This window comes from Mustela nivalis (genome assembly GCF_964662115.1).
Source record: "Mustela nivalis genome assembly, chromosome: 5".
NCBI lineage: Eukaryota > Metazoa > Chordata > Mammalia > Carnivora > Mustelidae > Mustela > Mustela nivalis.
The window spans coordinates 2,708,457-2,729,854 of NC_139024.1; the positions used below are offsets into that span (position 1 = coordinate 2,708,457).

General features: G+C 54.2%; 1 protein-coding gene and 1 long non-coding RNA gene across 6 annotated transcripts in view; one reads left to right on the forward strand and one right to left on the reverse strand.

Annotated features, from left to right (window-relative positions):
- MPC1 (mitochondrial pyruvate carrier 1) overlaps positions 1 to 4,987 on the forward strand; it is a gene marked incomplete at its 3' end in the record, with an annotated part of 17,714 nt that extends 12,727 nt beyond the window's left edge. For 3 of the 5 annotated variants that reach the window (XM_082730524.1, XM_082730522.1, XM_082730523.1), the window contains exons 2-4: positions 3,324 to 3,420; positions 4,071 to 4,203; positions 4,547 to 4,987. In XM_082730524.1, the coding sequence (XP_082586650.1) occupies positions 3,378 to 3,420; positions 4,071 to 4,203; positions 4,547 to 4,565 (195 nt within the window). In that variant the 5' untranslated portion in view covers positions 3,324 to 3,377. Of the gene's footprint in view, positions 1 to 1,332; positions 1,337 to 1,769; positions 1,943 to 3,323; positions 3,421 to 4,070; positions 4,208 to 4,546 lie in introns of those variants that run through there. The other 2 variants (XM_082730521.1, XM_082730525.1) reach the window with 2 other exon arrangements.
- LOC309864754 lies at positions 4,693 to 20,722 on the reverse strand. The gene is made up of 2 exons (XR_014311744.1): positions 15,300 to 20,722; positions 4,693 to 7,487 (listed from the first exon to the last, which is right to left on the reverse strand). It is a non-coding gene; the product is annotated as an uncharacterized lncRNA (long non-coding RNA).
- Positions 20,723 to 21,398: the final 676 nt, after the last annotated feature.

Genomic DNA, 21,398 nt, shown 5'->3' on the forward strand with positions numbered 1-21,398 from the left:
CTGACAACAGCAAAGAGTAGTGACCCTGCTGGTGAGTGTGGTCCACAGTCTACTAGATTACGCTGTGGGATCCTGTAGGGCAATCCCCAACTTCTGCTGCAAAGCACCCTGCTCGGTTTGGACTTCGTATGAGATAGTCTTGGTAACATGATCTCTTACCACAGTTGAAAAATAATCTGTTCTAAAAATTCACTTAACCTCGGAAGGCTCTTTCTAGGCTTCTTGTATTTCGTAATAGAAACTATTTGAAGAATATTACTATATTAGCATTGTCAGTGGACATTTTCATGCTGGCAATTAGAACCTTCTTGATCTCTAAGTCAAAATGGTGAGAAAAGAGCCATTGGATGTGTGTTTATAAAAGATTTTATCATTTTATTTCATTAACTCAGTACCTAAACTTTTAAGATTTTGTACAAAATCAGTTTATTTGGAAAAAACAAGCTATATCCTGCAAAAAGAATTGCCATTTCAGAAATAGAAGTAATTCATCATAAAATTTTTGATGCATTTTTGAATGGTACCAAGTTTAACATTCAGAAGAACACAATGTCCTAAGTTTTTACTATTCTTTCATTCATTCAACGAAGACGTGCTGAATGCTTATAAAATGCCAGGCACTGTTTGAGGTTCCAGAGTCTTAGAAATGAACAAAATGTAAAATTATATACCTGTTTTTAGGGGTTCTCGTTCTGTTGATAACCTGTTAGCCAAAATGGTGACGGCTCCGCGTTCCTCGAGTTCTGCAGCTCTGTGCTCTCGCTAGCTGGTCATTTCCAGAGGAGCGCCCCGCCAGCCTGCACCGAGCGTAGCCGCCGTGAGCCGCAGAGGGCAGCAGAGCGCCATCCCGTGGCCAGGCCGAATGACACGTGCCGCAGATGTCAGTACACCAGACCTCAGACACCTAGTACAAAGACAGAATGTGAAATGCCACATTGCTAAGCTTTAGTTGAGCACCAGTTCAAATTAAATTATTTTTGACAGGTTAGAATAAGCTAACACAATTCTGTAGTTTCTTTTTACTTTTAATGTGGCTTCTAGAAATTGTGAAATGACATATGTGGCTCGTGGTAGTCACTTGCATTATATTTCCATGGGACAGCTTCCCTCTCAGGCTTACGCTTGTCTTGGTAAAGAGAGGTTTCGTTTTGCTGGGTCAGAGCTGTTGTTAGGAATGTGTGCGGCTCAGCTGGTCGTTTGGCTGCTGAAACTTGAACACACGTGTGAGGTTGAAGTAGCCTGATAGAGCCGTGATCTTCCAAAACATCTAATCTTTTCTTTTTTCCCCCCACATCTCTCCCGTCTGAACCTTGGGGACGCCTCACAAAATAGCACGGTAAGAGAACTGCTCTACTTTATTTTAGGCTCTTGCAGACTTTGTGCGCTCCCAGACTTACGGACAGCAGGCCTGGCTTCCTTTGCTTGCGCTAGTGGACGCAGCCGCCGTGGCTGGCGGCTCTCCCAGGGGCCCCTTGCGGGCTCTCGTCCACTCTGGGCGCTCACTCCCGGCAGGACCAGTGCACCGGCTGCTGAGCTGGACCAAACCCATGTTTCCGAACAGGGACGCGCGAACTCCAGCTTGCAGTCGGTAGAAAGGAGGAATTCTTCATGTTCTACAGTCGCCTCTTTCCGTACACTGTTGTTTGAGATCATTTTTACCTTTTGTGAACTTTTTAAGAAACCCGCTTCAGGTGTATCTCAGGGTTTATCATCACAAGTGTGTGTATCTCCCCTAACTTGCTGAGCTCTGTTCACACGTCACAGGCCTCAAACTAGAACCTAGAATACCACCATGTGAACCAAGCCCCCCAGGGCTGCTTGAGGTGCCAGATCCTGCCATGGTCCTGCTCCTTGGCCCCAGCTGTGGACAGAGACGCCTTTGTGCCTGGTCATGGAGAAACTCTCCAGGCTCTGTTCCAGCGCCAGCTCTGTGCGCGAGAAGGTAGATGTTGGCACCAACGCACAGAGCAGAGGTGTGGGATGCACCCTCCCACTCCAGACCTCTCCAGAGCTCTGGTGGGGGGTGGGGAGCAGCCACTCCGTGTCCAGGTGTAAGAAATTACAGTTCCAGCACATGAGTCTCCCTCAGATAATGTCCGGAGACAAGAGGACTGATTAGCGCCCCCCCAACCCGCCCCCAGCCCCAGAACCTTCGAGATTCCTCACACCAGCTGTGTCTGATGCACGAGGTCATACCTTGTGTGCGGGCCTGGGAGCTCTGACGCTTTGCACCTCCTTGCGGCCTGGGCCTCTTGCTTCCAGTGCAGCGCGTTAAGTAAGCGCGTCAGAATATTCTCCTGTTAGGCCAGACGTAATTGTCGCTTTTCTTGCATTTCCCTTGTTTCCTACTTCTACATGAAATTTCGGATACTCCTGACTCCTGGTCGGTGCTGGTCAAAGTTAGAAAAGCACTCAGCAGTCTGAATTTGCCTGAAATGCCCTGACGGCAGGAGTGGGCCGCTGATGAATGGCCCGATCACTAAAAAGGGGGGTGGGCCAACAAGGAGTGGTTTCTTTCATACGTTCAAGTATTGAAAATTGTACATTAATGAAAGCCTTTTTCGTTTAATGGGAAAAGCCACTGAACTCGGTTCACCTTCAGAACGTAAATCGATTGGCTGTCACTGCCGTTGACAGCGTGATATTGACTTACATGGCCTTAGGGTGACATCGCTTTGCTGTCCTGGGACAGCTGCCATCACAGTGTGAAAATCCACTGAGACTTCTCTAAACATAGGTTGTTGCTGTGACTCTGAAAGTACCTTCCAGTCTTAATTTCTTAGTATCCCTGGGGTTCCGAGCTCTCTGATCTAACTATGTAGCTCGTAGAGGCTGGGAAGCCACTTCTCCCCTTCACAGATGCTTTCTTCAGAAATGATCTCCAATCTAGGATCGGTGTTAGGAGAGATTTTGACAAATATCTTAATGAAAATTTGAAAAAGGTTTTTTGAGATTTAAACATAATATTACCGAGAATAGTTGTAAGGAGATTTAAGTGGTGGCCAGCGGGAACTGGGTAAGAAGTTAATCTGATCTAAAGTTCTCTGAGTGAGACGGAGATTACCTCGAGGTAATCTGGAAGCTGGCGGGGGCCTTGGTGATCAGCCAGCTCCTTTCTGACGCGGGGCTCACCCAGGAAGAGCCGCCGAGTCCGGGCAAACCCTTGCACAGTCCGTGCTCGGCCGTTCGCCGGCCGGCCGTTGACCAGTACACCTGCACGTGAAGGTCAGGTTCCCGCACAGCGTCGCTCCTGGTGTTCGGGAAGGAGCCCGCCCCTCCTCTTCCCGCCCCCTTACCCGTCTCCTTCTCCTCTCATTTTGTAGCATTTCTGGGGCCCTGTCGCCAACTGGGGTCTTCCCATTGCTGCCATCAATGACATGAAAAAGTCTCCAGAGATTATCAGTGGGCGGATGACGTTTGGTAAGGACACAGATTTGAATAACGGGGAGGACTTGACCGCGTGGAATTACAGGGTCACAGGCTCCTGGGTGTGCTCTTCAGCTGTAGCTGCGGTGCCGCGGCCACTCTCGGAAAGTAACGCGCAGGCACGGTGGCCTGCACGGTGCTGCTTGCTCCGGGGACGGAGAAACAGGGCTGTTCAGAAATACGCGCCCAGGACGTGTCAAGGTCCTGTGTGCCTTCCAGATCTAGTCCACGCAGCTGCAGAATGTGTCCTCTTGAACTTTACTTGGAAGAAGTGCCCTTAAGTTTATTTGAAATCCTGATATTTGACCTTAAAAATCTTGTTGTGGGGATTAAGCAGCAGTTGTTTCAGACGGTGGGTTGGGAACAGCTCTGGGGGAGCAGAAAAAGCAGCTAGAGCCCACAGGCGCGGTAGCTAACAAACGCGTGCCTGTAGTGTTTGTTAACGGAAAACCCCCACGGCAGAGGGATTCACAGGGCGCGCTCCCCAGTCGCGGGAGCGTGTAAGCAACAGCGTGTGTTGTCTGTGGAAGGTTGTAGCAAAGAGATTCGCTTTCTGGTGAAGGCGATTGGGCCGCCGATCTGTGATCACAGCAGCTCGGAGTCTGCTGGACTGTGAGTCACGCCTGGCTTTGCTGTCCCGGCAGCCCTCTGTTGCTACTCGCTGACCTTCATGAGATTCGCCTACAAGGTGCAGCCTCGAAACTGGCTCCTGTTCGCCTGCCACGCCACCAACGAGGTAGCGCAGCTCGTTCAGGGAGGACGCCTCATCAAGTACGAGTAAGCAGCTCCCGGCACCGTCACACGGTTTGGGCAGTTGGGGAGAATGAAACTTAAATCTTGAACCGGCGGTGAGTGTGCGTGTGCAGAGATCATGTTAGCAGTTGGGGAACTGGATTCTGAGTAAAAATGTGCCGTTGGAAAGGGGAAAAAATGTGCTGCTGAATTTAAAACTGATTGGTCAGTGAGTGCAGCGCAGATTAACAGGAGATGGAACGTTACTGTTTTTATAAAACGAGAAGTTGAAATAAATGCGAAGGTGTCTTCCTGATGCCACCCAAGGTCTTGGAGCCGGGCAGTGACATTTGTTTCTCATTGGATCTTTCTTTGTGTTTATTTCCAGGATGAGTAAAAAGGCATAAGCCTACCAGCGGGAGAGGAGAAGCCGGGGTGTGGAGGGACAGCCTTGCCGGTGTCGCTGAGTCACGGATTCCATCCTCAGAATAGTCTTGCTGAGGAAATAAGCTGAATGCTATTTTTACTAACCAGTTTTTCTAGAAATAGCTGAGAGTCCCTAAAACAACTCTCTGCTGCCTTACACACCCTGAATATCCTTCTCTTCATGAAGAGTTCGTGTGATGGTTTTATCTGCAGTAATGCATATATTACTTGGTAGAATTTACTTAATGAGTAACTGAAGAGAGGAAATTGGGATTTTTAGACACCGACGCTGGCCACGGGCCCTGTCCCTGCTAGTGGTCGAGAGCGTGTCTCTGCTTCCATGCGGCATGCCTCCACAAGTGCTGGAACTTAATGGCAATAAATGATTTAAATACTCATCAAACGAGTATGACTCTGTGTCTTGGTGTGTTGAGAAACTGCGAAACTGTAATGTCCCTGCGAAGACCGTTGTGGACGAGAGCCTGGAGCTCCTGGGAAGGTGTCCCCATGGCTGGAGGGCCAGCCTCTAGGACACGCCGCCCATCACCCTCGGGGCAAACCCAATACCGCGGCCCCCAGTGCGGCCCCCCACGCCTGCCCGAGCAGCTGGCGTGGGAACTGAGCCGCAGCCCGGCGCCGGCCGTCCGGGCACTGTGTGCACGGACACCTGGTAGGAGGGGCCCGTGACGAAGGCTGCCGCCATGTGTGTGCTCACAGGGCTGTGAGAGCTTTGATAGTCCCCTTACTTCGCCGGGCAGGCTCGGTTGCACCGCCGACTGTCCGCTGTGGCAAGGGTGGCCTCGCGCGGAGGCGGCGGGCAGAAGTGGGCAGAGCGTGCGCCCTCCTGGTCGGTTCTCTCCTGTCACTTCTTTCGTTTTACAGGTGTGACGCTGTTCACACAGCGTTTTCGTCTCTCGTTTTCATCTCTCTCGTGCCCCGCTCCACACAGGCCTGGGGTGCAGGAGGACAGGTGCTGCCTCCCGTTTGTGGGCCGGCGGCTGCGCTGGGACGCCGCATGCGTCCTGGTGCCTCAGGCTCGTGGCCGCGCAGCGGGCCTGGGGGGCGCGGGCGGGGGAGAGGCTAGACCGGCCTCCCGGAGTTCACAAAGCACCTTCGACCCTCACTCAAGTACCGTTGCTTGTCAGAGACCCAGACTGTACAGGGGCGTCGAAGGGACCTGCTCAGACCTTCCTGGCCTTTGCTCGCGTCCCTGCTCCCACGCCAGATCGCGCGGCTTTGGTGGTTTGGGATTCTTCTCTCATCAGTGTGGAAGAGCCGCCTCTGCCCGGCACGCGCACGCTGCGGGGGCGCGAGGGCCTCTCTCCCCTCTCTGGGGCCACGGGAGCGCGGTGCAGACCGTGTAGACAGTAGAGCAGGAAGGGCCCCAGTGACGTGAGTGTGCAGGCCACAGGCTGCCTCAGTGGGCCTCTCCTGTACACATCACGAGAAAGTATGCGGCCCACAAGGTCACTTCTCTCCAGCAGGCTCCGGGGTGAGCGGGAGACCTGCAGGGGAACCCGGACAAGCTCTCGGGAGGAAAGTGTGTGCGGAGGCGGAGGACAAGGACGGAGTGCCCACACCCCCGTGGGAGCTGAGGAAGGAGCAAGGGGCCCACACCGGACACTGATCTTGTCCCCGGCTCCCTGCGAGCGTCCAAAGTTCGCAAGCCGCAGCCTTCTCTGCGCAGAGCCGAGGCGAGGGAGCGGGTGAGCTGAGAAGGCACGAGGAGGAAGTGCTTACGGCGGGGGGGGGGGGGGGGGGGGGGCAGTAAGAAGGTGCGGGGCGTTCCCATACTCGCTCCCTGGGCTCCCCAGCATCAGCACCCGTGTGCGAGTCTGTAGAGCGGGTTCCTGTGGTTTTCGTGTATAACCATTGGCCAAAAGCCTCCTCCCAACAACGGGGTCTTCGGCCCCCAGGTCCTGGCCTCGTCGAGAGAAGCCCGTGGGTGAGCTGCGCGCCTCTCCCCGCACCCAGGACTCAGGCCCAGGGCAGCTCCTGCTGTTACGCTTTCCTCCCAGGACCTGGCAAAGGCTGGCTCGCCAGGGCCGGGTGCGGTCACAAAGGGAGGCGTCCGCTCTGCACTCGGGGCAGTGCCCTCCACGACGTTGGTGCGCTCCGGCCCTTTCCCAGCCTTAGCCCCCCAGAGGGCAGGCCACAGCCCCACTTGGGCCGTGAACGCAGCAGCCACAGGGGGCCGGCCGCAGAGGGGTCCTCGCTCCACCGCTGGGATGCCAGGCCGAGGTTGGCTTGAGGCACAACTGGGCTTACCTGGAGAAGCCCAGTAAGACATAGAGTGTTCTCTTTACAGCCGAGACTCAGAATCGCTTTAGTTTCCGATAGCAAAGACGGTGAGGACACAGGCGCGCTGTGTCCAGCTCCCAAGGTGAGGTCAGCACAAGCCGGTGAGGTCGGCATGAGCCGGCGAGGTCAGTGCACTCGTGGCTTCAGCTCCACGGACGTCTCGTTTCTTGTTGTGATAGCCTCGTGGGGCGGAGGTGACCATCGACCAGTGCTTCCTGTAGAATATGGCCTGTCGGCACAAGACAGCAGGAGTCCTGGCCCGGGCTGCACTTGGCTATGGTGGCCAGAGTGAGGAAACCAGAGAATCAACGGCCTTTTGTTTCCTAATCTGCCCTCACGCGGCTCAGCCCGGCTCAGCACTGCCGCGCACGTCCCAGGCGCCCGGTAGGGGGAGGCCTGGCTGTTGCTCTCAGTCGCTCCCCAACCTTTTACCCCTGCAGCTTGGCTCAGCAGAGGTTTTCCGGATCCTTCTGGATGGGGTGTTTACAGGCTAGTGAGGTAGGAAGCACCAGGCCTTAGATGTGAGGTCCCCACGTGTCCCCATGAGGTCACGTTACTTAGAAGTCATTTGGTGGCCTTGAAGATGAGCTCCCTTTCCAGCTCTAGAGGGAGGCAAGCGGGGAGACCAGGTGATCGAAAGCAAAGCCCTGGTGACTGGCGCTGGAGCCCTGGGCCTCGAGAGGAGAGCCGACCATGGTGGGAGGGGTTTGCGTGGGAAGTGGCCGTCCTCGTCCTCATTCGGGGACCTCAGCCAGGCTGTCTCACCGGACTCCCAGGGTTCAGGCTCGGTTTTGGTGAATGTAACCAGAGCGACAGAAACATTGCACGAGGACGAGCTACTGACAGCTGCGTTCCAGAAGCTTTACTAGGAGAGTCCGATCTGCCTCACCGTGGGGCAGAGCCAGCCACGTCCGGCAGCCCACGGGCCCAGGATCCTCCCTGTGAACCTGCCCTCACAGCTCCCCTAACCCTGAAAGCCCGTCTGCCTGCAGCAGACATGAGCATACCAGCCCCCACGGGCCCGCCCCACCGGAACTAGCGGTTCTGGGACCGTGGGGTCTTTTGTTGGCTTCCCAGCCCCTGACCCCTGCCAGCAAGTGCAGCTTCCCATCACCAGGGCCACTCACGTCACACACAGACGCAGCCCCACAGGGGCGCGGGACACACCTGCCCGGTTCTCTCCCCTTCCGCTGCATTTCACAAGCACGGGATTGCTGCAAAAGCTGTTTCATGTGCAAGGGATTACTGTGGCTTGCTTTTTCTTACCTTTTTTTTTTACCTTTTGCTTTTTCTTTTTTGAGCATAAATATAGACTCATGAATTTTCATAGATTTAATGCAGTTTTACCAACTTGGGTGATTCTGCTTTTTGTGTTTTTTTGTTGTTGGTTTTTTTTTTTTTTAAGATTTTATTTATTTATTTGACAGACAGAGATCACAAGTAGGCGGAGAGGCAGGCAGAGAGAGAGAGGAAGGGAAGCAGACTCCCGGCTGAGCAGAGAGCCCGATGCGGGGCTTGATCCCAGGCTTAACCAACCCACTGAGCCACCCAGGCGCCCCTTGTGTTTATTTTTTATAGCTAATTCTCCCCACCTCCCCCGCCAGTCCTAGCTAGAGAAAAAACTTTTAATCATATATTTTTTTTTCCCTTAAGATTTTATTTATTTATTTATTTGACACAGAGAGAGAGAGAGAGCGAGCGCACAAGGAGGGAGAGCTGCAGGGAGAGGGAGGAGCAGGCTCCCCGCTGAGCTGGGGGCCCAGTGCGGGGCTCCATCCCAGGACCTGGGATCATGACCTGAGCTAAAGGCAGAGGCTTAATCCACTGAGCCACCCAGGCGCCCCCATTTAATTACATTAAAAAATTTTTTTTCTTTTTAGGCAGGACTAGAAAGTTGTTTACTGAAATCCAGTTAACACGGGTTTGGGTAGTGTGTTTAAGGTGACTTTTACAACTAGAATGAGCTTCTATTTAAAGGAAGAAAACCCGGGGCGCCAGGGCGGCTCCATTGGTTTGGCGTCTCACTCTTGGTTTCGGCCCAGGTCGTGGTCTTGGGACTGTGGGGTGAGCCCCGCGTCGGGCTCCGCACTGGCCAGGAGCCTGCTTCAGGCGCGCTCCTGTCTCCGTCCCTATCCGTGTCTGTCCCGACTGATGACTTCGGGCTAAACGAGGCAACTCGGCCATTTACTGTTTTCATTTCTAGTATCGGCACCTACCTACCCAGTTTGACTTTTTAATCTTGGACGTTTTGTCTTGGGCACCTTCTGACTTTTCTCCATCAGTAAACACGGCGCCCAGCGTTCCCACAGACTGCGCTGTGGACCCAACACCGAGGCTGGCACTGCAGAAATTCGAACAGTCCTCTCTGGGGACTCGCCTCTGACCATGCGAGGCTGCGCCTCACTTTGCTCGGGGACGTTCTCGGGAGATGTGTCTCCGGGGAGCCTGCAGATCCCACAGGGAAGCAAAGGCGACTTAGGGAAAAGCAAACTCTAGGGTTTTGTCTGAAATTTTCCCCATAAGAAGTCAAAACGCTTTATTCATGTCTTTTGTAGCACAATTAAATACCCTTTGATTATAGTGATCATAGTTATGTACTTGCCACCTTTTAGGGACTCTAGTGTTTACTTAAAAATACAGACAAAGAGGGATGCCTGGGTGGCTCAGTCGGTTAAGCATCTGCCTCCGGCTCTGGGCTCTGGTCAGGATCCCAGGGTCCCGGGATAGAGCCCTGCATGGAGCTCCCTGCTCGGTGGGTGGTCTGCTTCTCCCTCTGCCTCTTGCCCTGCATCTTCTCTCTCATTCTCTCTCTCTCTCTCTCAAATAAATAAATAAAATCTCAAAAAAAGAAAAAAATACAGATGAAGAAATCCAAGGCCAAAGGTGCTTAGTTTGTCTCAGCGACAGCACTTTCGGCCAGACTGAGCTGGAAGCCGGGGAAGGGTGACGCGGGGCGGCCAGTGCGAGCTCCCCCAGGGCGCTGCAGCAGGCTTGGGAGCGCGCTGGGCACACCCCGGCCCCTTCTGGCCACGTGTCTCCGCGCTTCGCGACCAACAGCGGAAGTGGCACGAGGAGCACACAGTGACAGACGAGCTCAACGGTGCTTGTAAAATAGCCTGAAAAATTCTGGACCCATGAGGGAGAACTCGGCTAATTTTATTTAAAACTAAAAAGTCTTCCTTTTCCTCTAGAAAGGAGAGTCTGACAAGCCCTCAAAGGAAGTGTCTGGTTTTCGGTGTTGGTGTCAGCAGTCCCAGATGAGATGTGACGTCATGGGTAGATCTGGGCCCCTCGGCTGACAGGCGGTTCCAGGGAGAACGGGGGAGACGCCCAGCAACCCGGGACATCCGCAGGGGAACGTGTGTCATAAGCCCAGCCCAGAGGGGTTAAGCAGCCCTTATGGATTTTAGGAAGTCCCCAAACTCCATTTATTCCTCTCTCTCTCTTTTTTTTTTTAAATAAGATTTTATTTATTTATTTGACAGAGATCACAAGTAGGCAGAGAGGCAGGCAGAGAGAGAGGAGGAAGCAGGCTCCCCGCTGAGCAGAGAGCCCGGTGTGGGGCTCAATCCCAGGAGCCTGAGATCATGACCTGAGCCGAAGGCAGAGGCTTTAACCCACTGAGCCACCCAGGCGCCCCTGTTTCTCTTATTTAAGGTAAACTCGAGCGAGTTAGCAGAGTGTCCTCTTGTGTTTTCAGGAGCGCCCCGTTCCCTGTTGGGCTCTGGCTCCCAGCGCACCTGCCCGGGGGCAGTTGGGCTTCCCCGTGGACGTGACCGTCCCAGGAGGCCGGCTCCCACAGGACAGCTGCCTGGCGCCCACTGCTGAGAACCAGGCTCCCGGGGCTGGCAGCTTGCCCATCTGCCCTGGCCCACACTGCGGGGGCGCGGGTCCCGGAAGCCCCGTCTCAGAGCTCTTCCCATTCTGCAGGGACTGCGTAGCCTGCGGTAAATTCCTCTTCTGCCTGCACGGGTCAGAGTCCATGCCCTTAGCCGTGAAGGACTCTAACCGACCTCACACAGGAACACGACTTCAAAGTCCTCGTGTCCCCAGTTCCTGATGAGAAATGAGCGGAGGGCCATGCCCATCTGGAAGTAGCTCTGACAATTATCAGGAAGCACCATCTCCCTAAGGAAGGCCGGAGGAGCGGGCCCAGAGGCTGCTGCGACCCGTGACTCGGGCTCTCCACACATCAAAAATTCAAAGGTCCTGGACATGGAGGTGTAAGACCTGAGCAGCTCGTGCAGCCAGGTAAGTGCATGTCGACATTCGACTCCAGTCGAAGTCTGAGTGAGATTCCCGCAGGAATCCCGGAACGTGGTGGGGGCGGGGTGGGGGGAGAAGGGCGGGGACAGTAAAGAAGTCGCGCCAGGCCAGACAGGGACAAGGGAAAACCACATGCAGGAGCACTACAGCAAAACCCAAGAATAGCAAACGCAGAAAGAAAATTCTAAAAGATTCCAGAGAAAAAGAATACGTCACCTATAAATAGGTTGACCAGACGAGCTAGAAATAAATAAACCAGGTGGCTTAGTTCCGCCACGACCTCGCTGGTTAACACCTGCTGCCCAGACTCACTGCCCATGGTCAGTGAGTCCCCTTCCCTCTCAGAAGTCTCCTGACCGAACCACAAATTACTTCTTCGCCTGCCTACCAAGGCATGAAAAATCAGACGTCTCAATAGCAAAGTGGTATGCGAGGACAATGGTGTAATGTTTCTAAGGTATTAAAAGAACTCTGAATGTTAAAAATGTATTCAAATTGTCACTTGGACGTGAGAGTGTAATAGAAATACTCTCGCTCATATAAAGCCCTGCAAGTTGGCCACACGTTGGAAATGCTCTTGGAGGAAGAACTGGGGTAGGAAAAGAAACAGATCCTGGAGCCTGAGACGTGGGGTTCAGGGAGGGCGTCGCGCCCTCGTAACGGAGAGAGTGAGCGCGGGGCCGCCAGGAACTGAGGCGGACGGACGGACGGACGGACGGACCGCAGAATCTACCAGGTGAGCAAAGCACACAAAGCAGCCTCGCTAGGAAGGAAGGGGTGAGGCCAGTACCCATACCTGATCTTTTGTGCAAAAGACCCCAGGAAGTGCAAACCAGGAATTACTGAGTCACCTGCCTGGTAGGGAATGGAGGAAAAGCGTCCACCTGTGTTTGGGTGTGTAATTTTCAAAACAAATCCCGCCAAAAATAAACTCTTAAAACGAGCGGGGCTGTGGGGGATCCCCAGGGCAATGCCGCGGCAGGAAGGGCCGCCGCAGGTGTTCGGAACGAAGCTGGGAACCGCAGAAGCCTGGGGAGAAACGGAACGGGCCCGGTCGCTTTGGAGCCCCGAGTACCCACTGCTCCTTGTGAGGCCGGAGGAAGAGGCCTCGCACCCGCGCCCGACTCTTCGGGAAATGTGCTTTCGACCACCCTGCCGGCGAGGAGTTCTGAAACCGTGTTGGGTTTATCTGGGACCCAGCAAACACGTACATGTACTGTGGAGGACCAGAGCCGGTTTCTGGCTCAGAAAAAGACGGGCGTCCGAGATGGACCTCGTGACGGTGTCTGCGTGGGGTTCCCGCAGCTCGACCCGCTCGCTGGGCCGGATGCCCGCTTGCAAGCATGAATTTCCCAGAAGAGGAACCGGGGCTCCCTGGGAAATGGTGGACTCCAGGTGGGGTGCGGGAAACACGGCCGGAGTCTGGCACACTCTGTGGTGCCAGAAATGAAGGAAGCATTCACACGGCGCGCGGAACCCAGGAGCCGCTTGGAGCCCCCAGGCCCGGGCACACCGAAGCATCGGACGACAGCAGCCACAGCTCGGAGGAAGGTCAGCACCCGGAGGGCCGTAGTCCTACAACCGAACCACCCATGAATGAGGGAATGAATGGACACGCGCGTGCGCACACACACACACACACACACACACGTGTACGTGCATTCGTGGGGACCATGGGGCCTCTCTGCCTACGACAGAATGCCACAAGACATGCGAGACGTGATGGAAATTCCCCCTCGGCCAGCAGCACGGGGACACCGGGCACAGCCCAAGTCATCGCTGGTGCCGACCCCAGAGGCCGGAAGCGTAAGAAATGACAGCTGCTCTGTCAACCTGTCTCCGCCCGGGTGTGCGTGGATGGCACTGGAAAGCAGCCATGCCACGTGAAGGAATCTGGTGGCGGCACCTTGCCCAGGACATCCAAGTTAGCAGTATCTGTAATAAGATACAGACGCACCAGGCCCTTCCTGGTAGGAGGCACTAAGAATTCTCACAACCTCGGGGTGCCCGCAGGGCTCAGTGGGTTAAACCTCTGCCTTCGGCCCAGGTCGTGAGCCAGGGGTCCTGGGATGTAGCCCCGCATCAGGCTCTCTGCTCAGTGTGGCTTGGCTTCTCCTTCTGCCCCTTCCCCCACCCCAGTCCTGTACCCATGTGCTCACTCACTCTCTGATAAATAAAAATCTAGAACAAAACAAAACAAAACAAAAAAACAGGCTCCCGACCTCACTCTAATCATGAGGAAATATCAGATTAAACCCGGAGCCAAGAACATTTACGAAATAAGGGAGCACTAATCTTCCAAAGTGTTAGTTAAGGTTACGAAAAATAAAGGCAGGAGAGCAGCCGCAGGCTGAAGCCCGCCCCCAACCGCGAGGCAGTAGTGGACCCTGCCCTGGAGAGCAGCGCGCTGGCGGGAAGGTGCAGGAGCAGGATAAGGTCTGCAGGTTCGTGAGCTCAGTGCACCGGCCCCGGCCTGCCGGTTTTGGTCCCAGCGGCCTGGTTGTGTAAATGTCAACATTAGGAAATTAGGGGAAGGGTAGAAGCAAACTCTACTGATGTTTGCAACAGTTCTGTGAGTCTGCGATTATTTTGAAGGCAGACATCTCACGGGGCAAAGACCAGCTGCTGCAAACGTGATGACACGATGTCAGCTAGTGTCTACGGAGCACGGAAGACGCTCCAAGCACGGCACACGCCGCCCGTCCCCCTCCCATGTGAAGAGCAGAGGCAAAGAGGTGCCCCAGCTCCATCGGACCAGAGCCCGTCCCCCAAGCCTAAGCACCGCTGTGGGTCTCATTCCCGGTCACCCCGGAGAGTCACGGAACAGGACAAGTTCGGATGCGGTCACGGCCCCAGCCACGCTAGCTAACTTCCTTCCAGCGGGCGCTCCCAGCCCGAACTGGAGGGACACACACAGTTGCCATCCTGTGGGCAGTCAGGACCGGGCAGTCCTTCCAGAAAACCCTGGACACAAAGTTCATTTCCTAGGGGCGGCCCTCGACCCTTTGCTCTTTCTCCTGTTCCAGAGACACGCGTGGGCTGCTCCACGGGGGAACTGCGATGGTCGAGGCCAAAAGTAAGAAAGGGAACGGAGGCTCCTGACCGTGGGAGAAAGGGAAAGAAAAGAAAAAGAGGGGGCGTCCGGGTGGCTCAGACGGTTAAGCGTCTGCCTCTGGTCCAGCTCAGGTCATGATCCCAAGGTCCTGGGATCCCCCACATCCGGCTCCCTGCACAGCGGGGAGCCTGCTTCTCCCTCTGCCTCTGCTGCTCCCTCTGCTTGTGCGCACCCTCTCTCTTCAAATAAATAAAATCTTAAATTAAAAAAAAAAAAAAAGAAGAAGAAGAAGAAGAAGAGAAAGGACAGGGAAAGAGGGAGTGCGAGGAGAGGGACGAGGGACAGACGCGGAAACGTTCACTGTGCCCAGAAGGCTGACCTACAGCCTCACGGTTCGAGGACGAAATTCCTGCTGGTTGCTCCATCCTTAAAGGGTCCCGTGACTGCCCGCAAATCACCCACCGTTAATACCCAACCAGCAGAGAAATCCTGTGAAAGCAGTTTTACACATAGAAATGGGAAGCCGTTCCGACCTGATACCCCTGCACGGCCCCTCCCGCCTGGGCTCTAAGAAGCACCAGCGTCACACAGCAGAGGGGCGGCCCGCTGTGCCTCCGGGCCTGTCCCCGGCTTCTCAAATCAGCTCCCTGAGTTGCACCTTAGAAAGCATCTCAAGAATTCTTTCCTGACCCCGCGTCAGAAGGGAGGGAGGGAGGGAGATAAAATCTCCTGTGCCATCCACCTACGTGCACTGGTCACTTTGGTCAGCTGAGGTCTCTCAGGGACACAGTCGCTGGGCTGTGGGGCGAAGGGGCGCAGCGAGCAGTTGGCAGCACCTGCACGGGGACCTGGAAACAGGCAAACACTTGCCTCCGGAATGCCTGCGGTCCCCAGGGACAGAGATCTGCCCTCCCATGCCCCCACCCCCACCCCCGCCCCCCTGCCCCCACGAGACTATTTTGTGGCAAAATTTCGCCACCTTGTGGCCTCACAAGATCTGAGCACTGAGGTCAGGAGCGGTACATTGGGATTCAGGTTAAGCTAATATTTGTTGTAAGAAATATAAAAACACCTTCCAAATACATACACCCACCTTATTGGAATGTCCCTCTTACTGCTAAAGGGTACGTGCGGACCCAGGACGAAGAGCTCGCCGACGGGGCACGTTCGGCATCTGGGCCAAGCCAGGCAGGTGCAAAGACAGACAAAAGGGCTTGGATTGCACAACCTGCACATTTCGTAACCAGCCCCTCTGGGGTGACCCTTGCAAACACAAAAGTCTACCCCCAACGGACCTCCACCTCCGTAAATAGATCCAAGTAGCTGGCGAGCACAGGAGGCTTTTCCCGGTGGGGAGGGTGCCCGGGAGCCCGTCCTCACCACCTCCCACCCAGCCCCCCAGAGTTTGTTGATTTGGGTGTCGTTTTCTGCGTTCTTGTCTGGCTAAGAGACAGCCAGAAAACAACAAAACAAAGCCAAAGGGGCGCCTGGGTGGCTCAGTGGGTTAAACATCTGCCTTTGGCTCAGGTCATGATCTCAGGGTCCTGGAACCGAGCCCCGCCTCAGGCTCTCTGCTCAGCGGGAAGTTAGCTTCGCCCTCTCCGTCTGCCCCCTCAGTGCTTGTGGGCTCTCCGCCCCTGCTGTTCATCAAATATATAAAATCTTATTAAAAAAAAAAGGAGAGAGTATAATTTCTAAGTGAACTAGTATTTTAAAAATATTTTACTTACTAATTTGAAAGCGAGTGAGAGAAAGAATGCCAGCACGAGTGGGAAAGGGAGGGAGGAAGAGAAGCAGACCCTCCCCAGCAGGGAGCCCGATGCCGGGCTCGATCCCAGGACGCTGGGCTCATGGCCTGAGCCGAAGGCAGATGCCCAACCAACTGAGCCACCCAGGCGCCCCCTCTGTGTGAACCTGTAAATACGTGGGGCTGTTCGGTTTGGTTTTTTAGAGAGAGAGGACAGGTAGAGGGAAAGGAAGAGAGAGAATCTGAAGCAGGCTCCACCCCCAGCACGGAGCTTAACTCTGGGCTCCATCTCACAGCCCTGAGATCGTGACCTGAGCCCAAATCAAGAGACGGATGCTCTACTAACTATGCGCCCCAGACTTCCCTAGTGAACCTTTAGAGTCATAACTTTTGTTCACTCATTTGTGCAAAAAAATATTAATGGATAATCTACTATGTTACATGATTATCCTGCACTTTGGGGATATATGAAGAGAGACAGATAAAACAAACAACCCAGGATAATAAAGATCTGGTACCTGAATCTGAGAACTTCTCCTGCAGGGAGAAACTCATCCCTCTCACTGGGAAAACGTACTGTGCCAAGGTCACAGATACAACAGCATGACTTTATTACCAAGGGACAATGACAATCCCCAACTCTGATCTTGGGAAAACCACGTCAAGGGCTGAACGACCTTGAACCTGACCAAACTCCCCTACAGCCTTTGGAAGAGCAAGCCCTACGTAATGCTACCCACCAACTTCAGGGCAAGCTGGCGAGCCCACTGCATCGGGTGACCTCACCAGGTGTGCTCCAAGTGTGAAGCTTCTGGAGGGCTCACCGACGGGCTGGTTAGAACACGGGAGTGCACAGCTCTCAGAGGACGCTGCCTCTTGCGATGACTGTCACACACCATGTCATCAGTATTGGCAGAAATATGAACTTCACATCAGCACTGAGAACTCACGGTTTTCCATTGAACTTTTTAGGGACTTTCATCAGCATCCATTGCCCTGACTTCACTTAACCACGCTCTGTACGCAGCAGAAGGAAAGGCCCTGTGGGAAGTTTTACGAAACACGTCCACAGCCCCGGTGATGGGAAAGCGAAGCAGACTTGGTCACTGTGGCCGAGTTCAGTCCATCTTCTGACATTCAAATAGGGATTGTTCTGGAGGGAACAATCTGGCGCCCAACGAGGTCAGCAAATGTAAGAGTGCCGACTGCGGAGCAAGACCCCAACCCATGCATCTCTCATGTGAATGTTCTTTGCAACAACACAAAACTGTTCTTTCATTTTTTCCCTCCTGTGATGATCTAAACAGTTTGGCACAAAATTGCAGTTCATTTTCTTATCCAGAGGACAGAATTTCCAGAAGATGCCATCAACAAAGATGCCATCATCCTTATTTCCTAAGGAGAGACATGAAGTTAAGACACAAAGCCAGACGTCTGCACAGGATCACAGCCAGCAAGCGGCCGCGCTGGAGCACAAGCAGTGGTTTACCCAGACAAGCGAAGCCCAGACCCGTCACTCACTGGCGGGGCTCGTGACGCGTACCCGGTGCCGCTCTAACGCCCCCAGTTATGTGATCGCGTTTCATCCTTACGACATCCCTATGATGTCCGTTCTGTTAGGATTCCCAATTCACAGAGAAGAAAACAGAGACAAGCATGAAGTGAACTGGTCGTGCTACGTGAGAGTCCGCATTCAAACACAGACAGCCCTCGACGTTGAGACGAGCTGTCGCCGAGCTGTCCCTAAGGACACTTCCTGGTCATCAGCCAAGTCAGCAGGTTGCTAAGCCTTTCTGGCTACCCAGCCGCGCTGGCCTCTCCCCCTCCCCACCCCGAGTCTCGGCTGTTGCTGACCTTGCGGAGCTCCCAACACTGGCCCCGCCATGGCCTGCACACGGGTGCTCACCTGTCCTCGGTCACTGGGCTGACCCGTCTCATACGTAACCTTGGACGGGCCCCCTGAGTACTGGTTGAGTCCCTCTCTGGGACCTCCCTGAGGCAGCTCCCAGCCCAGGACGGGCGGGCGCAGAGAGAAGGGCGCTCTGTAGACCTGGAGACGTCGAGGAGGCTACTTGGATTCTTGGTTCCTCTGCCCACAGTACCCCTGTCATTTCCTCCACGCGTTGGTCCTCTGTCCTGCGCGCAGCTCCCGGCTGTGTGTGTCCTGCAGAACCCAGCTGGGGCAGGCTGCGAGGACCAGACCTGTTTGTGGGGGAGGCCCACACAGGTGTGAAGGCTGAGAGGCCACCGCCTGCCTTTCACTGGTCACGCGGGACCTGGCACGGGACGTGGGTCAGAGCAGAGAAGCCAGGCTGCGGAGAGGCAAGGACATTTTTGCTGCTATGAGGGATGTGGCTTGGGCTCGGCAGAGACAGTTGAGATGGAGGGAAGGAGCAGGAAATCAACAGGTTTTGAAAGGGAAATCTCTGAAATTTGGCAGCAAATTCTTGTTTCCGTACAAGAATCCACCTCCTGAATGAGGCCTTGGAATCGCCCTCTCTGCAAGCCTCCGTGGAGACGCCGGGGGACACTCCTGTCTGGACACTGTCCTGGGCGTATTCCCCCCCCCCCCCGAGGGTCCTGCGAGCGGGAGGCTGTCCTTCGTGAGGCCGACCAGGGGCCCGAGACTCTGCATTTCCCACCGGCCTGCAGGGCTGCCCTCGGGGACCACAGTTTAAGTCTCGAGGGTCTGATGTGGGAAGTTAGAGCCTGCTGTATGCCATCATGCTTTTGTTCATCTCTATGACATCTTATTACAAAAACGATCTAGAGCTCTCTGAGGACGCAGCGGCGTGTTTTCCTTCTCCGATTACAGTATCAAGTACAGTATCAAGTACACAGTAAACGCGCAGTAAACGCAGTAAATGCGTTTGTCAGGAGGCGGACAACACGGCTGTTGTCAGAAGGACACAGCAGGGAGCAGAGTTCTGTGCTTAGGGAAACAGCCTCCCGCTGCCCCCTTCCAGGAGACGGGATCCGGGGAAGGTGCTTTCTCTCAGGGGGCATCGAGGTGCAAAAATTTCTCTCTTGGAAAGACATAATGCCCGATAACCATTGAAAAATTACCTTTGTGTCTTTTTTATTTTATTTTTAAGTTTTTAAAAATTTTATTTCTTTATTTGACAGACACATCACAAGTAGGCAGAGAGGCAGGCAGAGACAGAGAGAGAGGGAAGCAGGCTCCCCGCCGAGCAGAGAACCCGATGCGGGGCTCCATCCCAGGACCCTGGGACCATGAACTGAGCTGAAGACAGAGGCTTTAACCCACTGAGCCACCCAGGTGCCCCTGTGTCTTTTTTAAAAATAATAACACTTACGGGCAAAATTGAGGGGCAGGGTATTTTCAATAAAATGCAGATCCCCGGGAGGAAACACCTCCCGCCCTCACCATTTGGGGACTGACACGGCTCAGCCAACGAGAACTGAGTGTCCAGGCAAATGGGGCTTTGCTGGGCGCAGTTAACCCGCGCAGCCAAGATTCTGGATCTTGTCTATGGTAATGGGTGATGTCCCACGAGCACCCATGGCAGAGGAGATGCCTGGTGTCGTCGGGCTATTTGAACACTCATGTGTCCCCTGAAGCGAGAGCGACGGAACTGTGGGACTCTGGTGGCCCCCGGGAGACTGGCTGCCTTGCTTGTCTTACACAAAGGACCTCGCAGGACCTCACAGCGCCCCGCTCCCCCACTCACGGCTCCTGTCCTTTGTGCAGACAACTCTCCTGCCCACATGCTTCCTGGGTGCAAGGAAGGAAGGAGCAGGGGGAGAGGGAGAAGCAGGCTCCCCACTGAGCAAGGAGCCGATCGATGCAGGACTTGATCCCAGGACCCTGGGATCATGACCTGAACCAAGGGCAGATGCTTAACGGACTGAGGCCCCCATGGGTCCTGAGTGAGTGAGCTTTCTAAAAACCACAAACCTGATGTTCAGGTTCACATTCGATGTGACAAGTTCAGCAGCTTCCCTTCTTGCAGGGGCGGCATCCCAGATCCTTAACAAGGTCGCTGAGTATTCATGTCCCTTCAAGCTTCGGACATCGAAGCCCTGATCCCCAGTGCGATAGTATTAGGAGGGGACTTCTGGGGGAGATGAGGGTAGATTAGGTCACGAGAGTGGTGTCCTCCTGGTGGAATTAATGTCTTTTAAAAAAGACAGAGACACCAGAACTTCCTTTCTGCCCAGCATGTGAGGACACTGGGGACCGTCCACAAGCCAGGAAACGGGCCCTCACCAGACACTGAATCAGCAGCGCCTTGGCCTTGGACTTCCAGCCCGCAGAGCCGTGGAACAGAAATTTCCATAAGCTGCAGTATTTGTTGTGAGAGCCCGAACCGACCAGGGCAGCGTCTTCAAGGCTTCTGCAGTCAGCTCCTTCCCACCTCTCCGAACTCGCTTCTGCCTCTGTGTGGCTCATACCAGCCAAACAACGTACACTCACAACTTTCTTCCTGTTTCAGTTCTGTAAGTTCCTTCCCAGCTCAAGGTCTTGCACGAGCTTTTCCCTCCTCCTGGAGTCGCTCTCCACAGTCTGTGCCCACTCCTTCCTGAGGTCTCAGGGGCCTGTCCTGCCCGCAGAGACCAGCAGAGCTCCTAGGAGCAGCTCTTGCAGAAACCTGCGCGGCCTTACAGAGCCCAGCTCCCAAATGCAACTAACTCCGTAGCACATCATTATTTTTTAAATTAATACACCACTGGGGGAGCAGTTTTAGGCTTCCTAGAAAATGGGCAGAAAGTAGACTTCCCATATATTACCTTCCCCCCTCCCTCTCCCCCTACTATTAAATCTTTCTTGGGGCTTGTTAGTGTTTGTTAGAATTAAGGAGTCAACTGATACATTGTTGCTAACTGAAGTTCCTTTTCTACACCAGGGCTCCTTTCTTGCCTTGTACATTCTATGGGCTTTGATAGAAGTTTGACAACCTGTATCCCCCATGTCAGTGTCCTACAGAACAGTTTCACTGCCCTAAAGTTCCCTTGTGCTCCACCTCGGCCACCCCTCTCCCCAGCCCCTGGCAAACACCAATCTTCTCGATGTCTCTGTAGTTTTACCTCTTCCAAATGTCATGTGGTTGGGATCTTACAGGACAGGACGTAGCCTTTTCAGATTGGCTTCTTGCACTCAGGAATGTGCATTTAAGTTTTCTCCGTGTCTTTCATGGCTTGATAGCTTATTTCTTTTTAGGACTGAGTAATATTGCATGGCCTGGCCGTGCCCCACTTTGTTGACCCATTATCATGACCTCTTAAAGCCTCTTCTCTCTCAGCTGGCTCCATCACTGGGCAGGGACAGGACTTCTGTCACTCGTCCTTGCACCTGTGCTGCTGACTCAGGGAGCACGACCACATGGGATATACTCAAGGGATAATTGCTCATTAGTTAACATCCAGATTTATTTTCTCCCCTCTAGTCAACCTGAGATGTCATATGGAAGCAATTCATACCTC